Source organism: Syzygium oleosum, unplaced genomic scaffold (assembly GCF_021117445.2).
Source record: "Syzygium oleosum isolate NSW1041296 unplaced genomic scaffold, Sole_v2.1 Sole_v2.49, whole genome shotgun sequence".
Taxonomy (NCBI): domain Eukaryota; kingdom Viridiplantae; phylum Streptophyta; class Magnoliopsida; order Myrtales; family Myrtaceae; genus Syzygium; species Syzygium oleosum.
Window position 1 is genome coordinate 1,539,823 of NW_026607533.1, and position 11,464 is coordinate 1,551,286.

The 11,464-nt window shown below is 43.0% G+C and overlaps 2 protein-coding genes and 1 pseudogene across 2 annotated transcripts; all 3 read right to left on the reverse strand.

The window, feature by feature from the left end:
- Positions 1 to 2,517: 2,517 nt before the first annotated feature.
- On the reverse strand, positions 2,518 to 6,090 carry LOC115661610 (uncharacterized; annotated as a pseudogene).
- Positions 6,091 to 8,237: 2,147 nt separating this feature from the next.
- On the reverse strand, positions 8,238 to 9,367 carry LOC130136750 (uncharacterized). Its single transcript, XM_056307049.1, has 2 exons — positions 8,822 to 9,367; positions 8,238 to 8,716 (listed from the first exon to the last, which is right to left on the reverse strand). The coding sequence occupies exons 1-2, from the start codon at positions 9,039 to 9,041 to the stop codon at positions 8,571 to 8,573; spliced, it is 366 nt and encodes a 121-aa protein (XP_056163024.1). The 5' UTR covers positions 9,042 to 9,367; the 3' UTR covers positions 8,238 to 8,570.
- A 464-nt stretch (positions 9,368 to 9,831) lies between these two features.
- On the reverse strand, positions 9,832 to 11,095 carry LOC115661607 (rust resistance kinase Lr10-like). Its single transcript, XM_056307000.1, has one exon. The coding sequence runs from the start codon at positions 10,603 to 10,605 to the stop codon at positions 9,832 to 9,834; it is 774 nt and encodes a 257-aa protein (XP_056162975.1). The 5' UTR covers positions 10,606 to 11,095.
- Positions 11,096 to 11,464: the final 369 nt, after the last annotated feature.

Genomic DNA, 11,464 nt, shown 5'->3' on the forward strand with positions numbered 1-11,464 from the left:
AATTTAGGCGAATTACATTTGTTGGAATGGAAATTGCAATACTAAAATTCCAAGCATAATTAAAAATTCGGAAAACTGGGAATCTTAGAAAACAGCTGAGACTTTAGAAAGTAAGGAAAGCTCCCACATAGGGGAGGATTTAAACTATTAAATATGCCTCTATTCTAAGGGAGGAAAATTGAGTCTTCAGTTTACTCAATGACAACATCCGCGCCTCTTGCTCGATTGGGTGGTGCGTTGCGGAATGAAAGCATCTTTGCATCCAATAATTTCTGGACCTTATTTTTCAAGACAACACAGTCATTGACGGAATGTCCCATTTCGCCCAAATGATAGTCACATGCCTTGGAGGGATCGTAGTTGGGGAAACGCTCAGTATTTTCACGCTTTGGCTCTTTAGCAAGTAACCTCTTTTCCAGGAGAATAGGCAGGATCTGAGTCATAGGCCAAGGGAGTGGCGTGAACTGCTTTTTGTTATTTCGCCTTTGGGGCGGCTGGCGGCCTGAGGCCGGTTGCTATCCACTGCTCATCTGAATCATTGGGGAAGGACGAACGGTTTGGGTGTATGCGACATCCCCATCTGTCAAGGGTTCTTTCTCTTTCTTCATGCCGAGTTTCTTGCTTGTGGAAGTAGAGTCTGTGAACCACCCTTCACGCAATCCCATTTCAATTCGTTCATCTACAGGAACAAGACGATTAAGGGATTCAGCAGTGGCACCAACCAGGTGGTGTCTGTATTCATACGGAAGAGACTTTATGAATAACTTCATTTGTTCATTATCAGTAAGTTCTGGAATAACCTGGGCGGCCAAGTTCCTCCATCTGGTGGCATACTCTTTGAAGGACTCACTCTTCTTCTTTTCAGTGCGTTCTAGATTGATACTGCTTGAGGAATGCATCAGCGGCACTATCCCAAGACTTAAAAGCATCCACATCTTTTGACATATATCATGTCAAAGCTGACCCAGTCAAACTTGCTTGAAAGGTCTGAATCATGAGTGGTTCATTATCAACGTACTGGGTTATCCGCACATGATACATGTGCAAATGGTGTCTGGGACATGAGGTGCCATCATATTTCTCGAATTCTGGTATCTTGAACTTTTCTGGTACTTTGACCCGTTTATATATAGACAGGTCAGGTGGGAGAGCATGTTGCAAGCTTTGTAGCTGTTTCAGCATCTTCTCGACCTTTGCAAGGCATTTATCATGTTCTGTCATCGGTACAGCTTCAAGTTCAGGCTTCCTGACGGCATTGGGAAGCGGATCGTCCTCTAGCGGGGGCATTTTACTGTCGCTGGCGGAGGCTTTGTCTTTTTCAGTAGACGGTGGTGGCAACACCACCTCAATTGCTGCAGACGTGGGCGTGAGCTTGCCCTGAATGGATTCCACCTGCTTTGTGAGATTTTGGATCGCGTTGAGGACCAGCTTCATCTCGTTTTCCATGTTATCGAGACGGACATTTTCTTCGGCCATTTTTTGTAACTATCTATGAAAACGTTGAAATGAATGAGTATAATGCCCAATAAAGAATCATTTTATAACCTAGTCATAATATTATTACATACTTTCTTTATTTGCATAGAAAAAAAATGAGAAAAAAGGTTTTTATTAATATTAACATTACAGGCGGCGTCCCCGGGGTTCGAACCCTGGTCGTCTCGGACCGTTTTCGCTCATCCCCGGATACCACTGGGCCGAAGGCCATGGTGGTGTCATTAAGGCGCAAAACATTTTATTTATATAATAAAAAGCGGTCCGAGTTATATTAACATTAGTATAACCCATAAATACTTTTAAAGAAGAAAATCGACACCCTTAAACATAAATACTAGGAAAAATAAAAGACTGGGGCTTTTAACAATAGGGTGCCCTTCCCGGATACTCATTCTATAAACGATGGGGAAGCTATAGTCTCTCGAAGCTGTTTATTTTCATGGACAAGCTCCGCAATAAGCGTATCCCTCGTATCGTGGGTCCCACCATGCCAGAAACTCTTTCTTAGGAGCGGGGATGAATTGGATATCGGCTCTTCCCATCGCATATAGAATGCAATCAATGGGTGGCCTAACAGTAACAAATCAATTGAATAAGTAGGCTGCATAATAAAATGAGAAGGGATAGAATATATACCTTTCCTTGAACCATGGCAATCACAACAACATGCACATGAAGAGTGAGGTTCGATTTTTATTTAGACTGGCTCAGCAAAATGAAATTAAAAGGGGGCCTGACCGTCGCAGTCTCGCGTTGGTGTCAAGTCCTTTTAATCTCGGCCAAATCGAAAGGAATATCTTATAGTCATGCGAATAGCGGCTAAAGATATTTCTTTACGAGTTTTTAGAAATAAATTTCGGAAAAAAGAAAGGCAACCTCTACATCGCGGGCTCGGCGTTCGAGGTCGTATCTTTCTTAACACCATCCTAAAATTCCCTATCGCGGCCCAGTCGCGGCGTGGTTGTGTGCAAGAATGCAAAGTGCTAAATCATTAGAGTATGCACAAAAAATTATAAATAATCAATTCAAACCTGCAAGAGCAGATAACACCTTAATGTCAGAATCATACCTCGAATTCTCACTGCCAAACAAAAAATATTTTGAACAGGATAAAATATTTTGGCTTAAGTCCACTTTAAAAAAATGCGAGTCCCCAGCGGAGTCGCCAGTCTGTCGCGACCGACCTCCCGCCATTTTTTTTCGAACACTGTGCAAAAAGAAGGGGGTTTCACTTGGTACGTGCTAAGTCTAGGTTCGGGACTTAACTCGGGCTCTCCCAAGCCCATACCATATCGCGACTTAGGGTTTAAGTATTTAACATGCAAATGGTTTATACCAAGGAGTCGCCACTAATCGATTTGGGGTGGGTCGATTAGAAACCCAAATAAGGTGATGGGAGAATCACCCTATTCCTGCGAACCAGAGATTAACCGAATTCGGGGACTCGGTTACACTAGTTGGATAACTAATGCCCTTTCGGTACCTTTTTACCCTGTTCATTTCTGAAAACATTTGTCAAGCAATTCGGATTGATTTTAGGACCTTTCTCCTAACATGTGAGGTGATCAAGCAAGTGCATAATCATAAACGATCAGCAGTCAAGATAGATATGCAACCTTAGGTTCTAGCCCTAACTAAGTCAGATGACATTCAAAACACAACAATTCATGCAATTGCATTTTAATTAAAAACATGCATAATAATAACGCAACGGTAAAAATAACATGCAAAACACTACCGCGCAACCTCATAGGCTTGTCTAATTTAAACATAGCAATTTATGAAATTATAACAACATGCATAATAATACAACAATAAATTAAAACAATTAGATATACTACATAATTTAGAAAAAAAATTAAAAAATTTTTTAAAAAATATAAATAAGAAGTAAATACGGAAAGAGAAAAAAAAATTAATTTTTTTTAAAAAAATAATATTATAATATAATAATAATATAATATTAAAATCGGGTCGGGTCGTGGATCCGAGCCGGGTCGGAACCGACCCAGGTCAACGGACCCGACCCATCGCATTGACCCAGGTCGGATCTCCGGATTTAAACCAGGTCAGGGGTCAACCCGGGTCCCAAGCCGGATCGGGACCGGTTAAGGCCTGGTCTGGCGGAAAATGCCAAAATAGGGCCGGCTCGACCGGGTCGAACCAGCCCTATTGGGCGAACGAATCGGTCCGGCTGGGCTGCCGGCTCGTTCAGGCCAAAATCCGAGCCTTTAAGCTCGGGAGGCCATCGGCCGGGCAAAAATTCGGCGATTTGCCGGCTGTTTCGCCCGGCCTTTGGCTTTAGTCTCATCAGCTCTTAAGGCTGAAGAGACTGGGGGCGATGGGTCAACGGATGGCTGGCCGGGGGGAGTCGCCGGCCGAGCTCCAACCGGGGCTCGTTTGAGCCCAAACGTCGGTCGGAGCTTGGCCGGCGAACCCAGGTCATACTTGACCTCACCCGGCCTCTAGTGGCCATCCCGGAGCTTCTCCAGGGTCAAACAATTCTCCGGCCAGCCTCGGCACTGCCGGCCGGAGCCCAAACAAAACGGGCCCCTATTGGGCATTTCATCAAACAGTTGGAGTGCGGGACTAAAACAGGGGCATTTTGGCCTGTTCCGAGGCCTCTCCGTCCTCCGGAGACCTGTCTTTACCTTCGGCGACGACGTAAGATCTGTGGGGGACAACGGTATGGGCTGGGATTCGCGCTAAACGGCCGGCGCGAGTCCCGACCAAACTGGACGCCAAAACAGGGCAAAACAGGGGCAATCAGGGTCGGGAGAGGCTCACCGGTCGACGGCACATCTGGGGGGATCTCCGGCCGATCTGGGGGCGACGGCGACGCTGCTGGATTCTTTCTCGCGGCCGGCCAACTCTTAGTATGCTCTCTCTCTCTCTCTCTCTCTCTCTCTCTCTCTCTCTCTCTCTCTCTCTCTCTCTCTCTCTCTCTTTTTATTCTCTCTCTTCTCTCTCTGTTCTCTCAAAACGGCCGACCGGCCTCTCTCTCTCCGGCTATATATAGCCGCGCTGGCCACGTGGCATGCCCCTCGCTCCATTACGTGCAGCGACGATGGTCTCACTGTACCGCCTACCCCCTGACCCGCGACTTTCGCGGCCATTTAGACCGGTGCAGAGGGGGGGGCCGATTCTGTGAGGAGGGGCAGAGGAAGAAGGAGAGAGAGAGCCCGGGAAATGGGGAAGGAGGGGACTGGCCATCAATGCCAGTCCCCTTGGCGTGCTTCGTCGACCATCCTCTGTGTCGATGGGGACAGCGCGGCCGCGCTCGTCCGCTCGTCGAGTCGACGTCAGAAACAGAGGAGAACAGGGGAAGGAGAGCGACAGGCCGGTGGGGGGAAGAAGGAAGAAGGAAGAGAGTTGGGCCGGGCCGGGCCCAGCTCGCACGGGGGAAAGAAAAGGAAGAAAAAAAGAAAAGGGCCAGGCCACGTGGGGGAAGAAAAGAAAATTGGCTGGCCGCGCAGGGGGAAAAGAAAAAAGAAAAAAAGAAAAGGGTCGGGTCGACCCGGCCAAACTCGATTTTTTTTTAATGTTTTTTAAAATGCTCTAATAGACACTATTAATACAAATGTACCTAATTTCTATATGCAATGCATTTAAATAGAAATATTTTTTTGTTTTAGGAATTAAAGAAAATTAACTCCTAAATTTTGTACAATTAGTTTTGGGTAAATTAAAATAGGTGTCAACACAATGCATCTTAGCGGCAATTGGAAGCCACGAAAGCTCAAATCCATAAACCATATGTTCATGGATTTGGGCATAGGAACGAAGATCATCACCATCAACTCACCCAGGTATCATTGCCATAAGCTCTATAGTGCATGCAATTTCCACATACGAGACATTCGCATCCACCATGGCATATAATCGCCTTCTTGTACCCGAAAAATTCGAAAATTCGACCCCATCAAGGCACGACGAAGTGTCAATGTAAAACCGAGAAGCAACAGCCTTCGAGCAGTTCACGATCGAAACGGTCTTGGATAACTCTCGACCATAGAACTTGTATTCCCCGCATTCATATGAATTCGGTTGGAGCCAGGAGCTGCGACACGACAAAGAGCGAAGAGGAAGGGACGAGCAATCACCCTTTTGTAGCCCGACATCAGCAACCCAAATCGTGTAGTTGGTATAGTCAATGGAATGTACATAGTACTTGCCCGAGTACAAATCGAGAATAGTGCGGTTATTTATGCAGGCTAGCTCATAGTTAGGATCACCGCAAATCGTCGGGTCGCCCCTTAGTCGAAACGGGAAACTTATGTTGGCGACCTCGCCACAAGAGGTGGTGCATTGATTATTTTCGATGGCGATACTAAAAGACCGCGGTAGAAGTAGAAGAAGAAGGAGGAGGAGTTGATCTTTGTGCATCGCTTATGCAATAGGAGGGAGCACGAATCAACTCAGCAAAATTCAGGGTGTTTAGTGTGGAGATGAGAGGAGCAATGTCCGACTACAAACTTCATTGTGTGGAGGTGAGTGATTTGGGGTTGTAGCGACCAACAATAATGGGACGTATGAGATTTGATAATGGTCGGCTGAAAAGTCAGAGCCGGTGTACGTTCGAGGCAATAACGGACTGCGAAATTATTATCAAATTCGATTAACGTGCATGAGCAACCGAAGATCGGAAAAAAAGTCAAAAGCTCATGGCTTGCGAACCATCCTGGAAAAGCTCGTAGAAGATTATCTGGGGAAGGTGCAAACCAGGTGTCATCATCGTCGACCATGATGGCTCAAAATTCAAAGAAGCTCCAGCAACAAGCGCATCCACCTTTTTCGGGTCATTCTGAACACTCGCTTTCCTGCTCAGTTCATATTTAAATTGGCAAAACACTTTAGTAAGTTATTTAAAGTGTACTAATAAAGGATTTAGTAAGTTATTAACGAAAAGAACGATGACGGGTCATGAACTATCGAAACGGGTATTTTGCTCCACTAGATTGTCGTGGACCCCCGCCTAGTGCAGGTTGTGTGCGAGTTGTGTTTTGAAGCAAAGACTCCGAAACCCGAACTTGCTCCTCTTAACACTATGTTGAAGGTCGTCATTAGCTTTTCCGGAGGATTCGAAAGTCGAACATAACTAATGAAATCTTTAATCTGATAATGCTAAAGATGATACGGGCATAATTAACGCCCATAAATATAGTCATATATACATCTAGAAGATGACCGTGATCAGATGTCTTTATACTTGAGTAATACTAGTAATAGCATACTCAAAATGAGCATCTTTATAAGTTATTGCGCTAGTTGATAAAGGGGATATAGTATCTTTGCGTTCGTGAGTCCAAGTTCAGTCATCCCTCGTTGACATTTCTGCTAGATAAAAGAGTGGCTTGGGCATATTGTCTACACTTCTCCTTCTAGCAGTTTCAAGACTTCGTGCATCGCAGGGCTTTCACTAGGATTCCATTGTATGCACCATCTTCTTTGCTATTCTCCTATCCTCCTCGCTAACTTCTTCCACTGGAATGTCCAATCCTTCACTAAGGTGGTCATGAACCCATAAAAGAAAGTAAATATGACTAGAACACTTTGCAACCACATCCCCATTCTTCCTCCAACTGGCCATTTCCATCAACTATTTGCTGAAACTAAAGACAACATCTTTGTCAGAAACGCCCCCTAGGTTCTTAGTGTGTCGCGACTTGAAATTTTTCATGTAATTTGAACCTTGAATGAATAAATAATTTAACTTCACTTTAATTCTGTGATGAATAACTAATTTATCATCAATCATACAAATAATTTAACCTCGGCTAATATACATCAAAATCTTCTCTACAAAAACATGTCTCCACTTTCATTGCCCACTTTGATCCAATTCTTACAAGTAATCTTCAGAAGCGTTAATCTAAAAGCCCTTGAACTCCGAACTTGAACAATCTGTAAAATATATTGGGATGAGTATAAGCTTAGTAAATGAACTCTTTAGGTTTAAAATAGGAGATAATCTTACCACTCAACCTGGAAGCACAACAACATCATAACAACCAATGAATAATATCACATATCATTTCATGGAGCCACTATAATTTAGGAAATGTCAATCCCTCAATTTGGTTAGAGTACTATATAAATTGAACTTATTCCTCAATTATTTACATATTCATAATAGAATTTTTCGATCACCTTAAGGCATGTATCCTACACGATTCAAGTACTTGCATCCCAGTCCATCTATGACATGTTAACCCTTTCAGCTTCTATGAGTACATAATTAATAATCCAACTGAGATTTCACACATGCCATTCAAAACCCCAAATGAATTATTTATTATGTTTATATCCTAAATTGTTGTTAACTAATATAGAAAATTTGGGATGTCGCATATAAACTAGCTCTAGAGCCATGTGTCTTAAGGTTACTCTTGCAGTAGTTAGAGGCACGGTGTTGTATTCCATGGGATACAATCTCATGAGTGCGAAGTCAGAAACTTTTGGGGTGAAATCTCTATCGAAAAGAATGTTGTGAGGCTTTATATCAAAGCGTAGAATTTGCATATTGCATCCTTGACGAAGATATTCGATCACTCTAGCCAAAATTACGTGTATTTTGTATTCTCGAGAGACTCATCTTTTGACTGCATAATGGGCATGGCCATATATACAGCCCATTTCCCACCATTACATGTAATCATGACTTGGAAAGTTTGTGAATTATGCGCTGATGTAAGAATAAGCACCGAAGATAGCACCGCACATTAAAGTTGAAGCACCTCTAGATAAATAATCAATGGACTTGATCCACTCAACAGCTAATTGGCGAATTAAATGCACCGATTATAAAGCGAGTATCTTAGTTCCTAGGTGCTAATTGCACAAGAAGCCGATGGCTGATCGTTTGAACTGATTTCCAAAACCACGGGACCGGAATGTTGTGAGGCCGCCGTGCCGAACAAACGAAGTCAATTAAGAACAAAGAGCCAAACCGCTTGGACTGAATGATTACTCCAATAGCATTTACATAGATTGCAGAAACAGAGAAGATATATATGCAAGCAATCACTAATCAGATGAGTCTCCACGACTAAATCCAAAATGTTTCTATCTGATTATACAGACATGTTCAGCGAGACAAAATGTAGAGAAAACTCGCAGAGAGGCCAGACATTGTCTGCGAGTGCCTCTGCTTTTCGCATAGCATCTTCAAACCTCTTCCCACACCTGTCCAGCACGTCGCATATCTTGTTTGTCGGACCTCCAAACACTAGCAAAGTGTCAGCCTCATCAACACCATTCTCAAAAGCCGAATCATCAACCACAACACAACTTCAAACTCGAAAATGCGCCTCGATAGACCCACTTCTGCCAGACAGACGGGTCCTCGCCGCCCCAATGCCAGAGCCAGAGGCCGAGCCACTTGGGGTGGCATTCAAGTAGCTGGAGGGAAAGCTCGCTAGGCGAGCCTCGCCGGCGATCCAGGTGGCGGCGTGCTGGTTTGCAGGATGCGCCCTGGGCTCCACCGGCGTCCCCACCACGCACGTGCTGCACCGCGTCGCCGCTGATTCGCCTCCGCCGCTCATTGCCCTCTTCTTCGTCTTCTTCTTCTTCTCTCACACAAGTGTCGAGAAACTATCGCGCAAAACGAAGAGAGTGGAGATGGAATTTAGAAATGAGGAGGGAGATCTCAATAAGATCACGGGGATAAACGAAAAACACGATCTTTCTTATATTTCGGATTTGGTCAACTAAACTTTTTGTTATTTTCTCTTTGTATCCCAAAATCAAAGAAACTGTTATCGCAAAGTGCTCTTTGGAATTTTTGGAGGCCAAAAACAGAGAAATTGTAAATGATGCAACTCAGTATTCTATTCTTTCTTCTTTCCTTATTAATCAAAAAATAACCTCACTTACCACTAAATAACCTTAGCAACCCTCGTAAAAGATAGAAGAATTTAATTAATCTCACCTGGCACTGTTACTAAGAGTGAGATCATCTTTTGATGTCTCCCACTATACTTTAATTTAACTTCTAATTAAATTAAAATAACCTCACTTACCACTAAATAACCTTAGCGTGAGTTGTCTGCTACTTGGGTTTTTAGACAGAGAATTCGAAACCCAAACTGGCTTCTCATAGGATTACCTTAAAAATCGTCACTAGGCTTACTATTATAATCGATAGTCCAAATTATAGTTAATGACATTATAAATATGGTAATGCTAGAGATGATATGGTCACAATTAAGATACAAAAACATAGTTATAAACATATACAATCCAATAATGGCCAAGAAAGGAGACCTACATCAACAATATTGCCTGTTTCTATTTGCCACATGTGTCACGGGATCAAATTTTATCAACACGACTCTATATTTGTGTAATACTAGTGCTGGTATGCTCAAAATGATAATCTTCGTAAGTTATTTCACTAGTCGATGAAGTGGATATAGTATATTTGCCATTGTCAGTCCAACTTCCATCATCTCTTGTTGACATTTCTGTTGGATAAAAGAGTGGCTTGGGAGGTATTTGTAGATCATCTACTTCTCCTTCGAGCATTTCCAAGACTTTGTGCATCGAAGGGCGTTCACTAGGACTCAATTGTATGCACCAAAGAGCAACTATTATCATCTTCTTTATTATTCTCCTATCCTCCTCGCTTACTCCTTCCACTGGAACGTCCAATCCTTCACTAAGTTGGTCATGGACCCATAAAGGAAAGTAAATCTGACTGGAACACTCTATAATCACATCCACATTCTTCCTCCCACTGGCCATTTCCATCAACAATTTGCCGAAACTATAGACATCCGCTTTGTAAGAGACACCCCCAAGGTTCTTGAAGACCAACTCTGGAGCCATGTATCTCAAGGTTCCTCTTGCAGCAGTCAAAGACACAGTGTTGTAGTTCGTGGGATACAATTTAGCGAGCCCGAAGTCAGAAACTTTTGGGGTGAAATCTATGTCGAGGAGAATGTTGTGAGGCATAATATCAAAGTGTAGAATTTGCATATCGCATCCTCGATGAAGATACTCGATCCCTCTAGCCACTCCGAGAGCAATTTCGTACACTTCCCTGTAATCAAGAGAAGTCCCCTCTCCTCGTGAGAAAATGTGCTTATCTAAAGACCCGTTGTGCATGAAATCATAGACAAGAGCTTGTTTCTATCCCTCAAAACAAAAACCTATGAGTCCAACCACATTAACATGATGAATTCTTCCGATGGTAGCCACTTCGCTGATGAAGTCCTGCCCGTTCGCTTTTCCCTTCTTCAAAATCTTGACTGCCACCTCGCGGCCGCTCCGAAGCCTTCCTTTAAACACGGAGACATACCCTCCCTCACCTAGTTTGTCCTTAAGACCCCTCGTGATTTTCTTGATGTCCGAATAAGAGTACCTTATCGGCAAGAAGTTATTATTAGCTTGCAAAAATTCTTCAACATTTTGATCCATTGCTAAGTGTTTTCTTCTCCATTTGCGTATTAGCAACATCGTCACGCATGGGGCTCCCAAGATGAATTTCACAACCATGCACGGAAACACTGTATTTTCGATAACCAATTTGTGGGTGTGTTAAATGTTTGTATTTAGAAATATTAAGTCAATTTCACAACAAGTAGACTGTAGTAATGTTACCGATGCCAAAGAGTGAGAGCATCCAAACAAGGTAACGGTTGATCCGTCTTCCGCAAGAGATTTTGAATTTGTAACAAGTGAAAGCTGAAGAACATTTAAAAGACTTATTTAGACCATAATCAAGCAATGAGCATATTGGTTCAATCCACTAAGATTTGTGGGCAGAAATCGAACTAAATAGATAAACAAATGAATAAATTATGTATTTATTGTTATACGAATAACCAATTTGTGGGTGTGCTAAATGTTTGCATTTAGAAACACTAACTTGATTTCGCAATGAGAAGATTGTATATTCGTTACCGATGCTATAGCGGGAAATCCCTTCAATAGAGGAGACGATATAGGAGAGGTAAGGGACGGC

Excerpts from the sequence above, each read along its gene's own strand:
- LOC130136750 (XM_056307049.1), bottom strand. The coding sequence starts at position 9,041 with ATGAGCGGCGGAGGCGAATCAGCGGCGACGCGGTGCAGCACGTGCGTG. Across the intron at positions 8,717-8,821 it reads GACCCGTCTGTCTGGCAGAA|GTCCGACAAACAAGATATGC; the intron begins GTGGGTCTATCG and ends TAGTGTTTGGAG.
- LOC115661607 (XM_056307000.1), bottom strand. The coding sequence starts at position 10,605 with ATGCACAACGGGTCTTTAGATAAGCACATTTTCTCACGAGGAGAGGGG.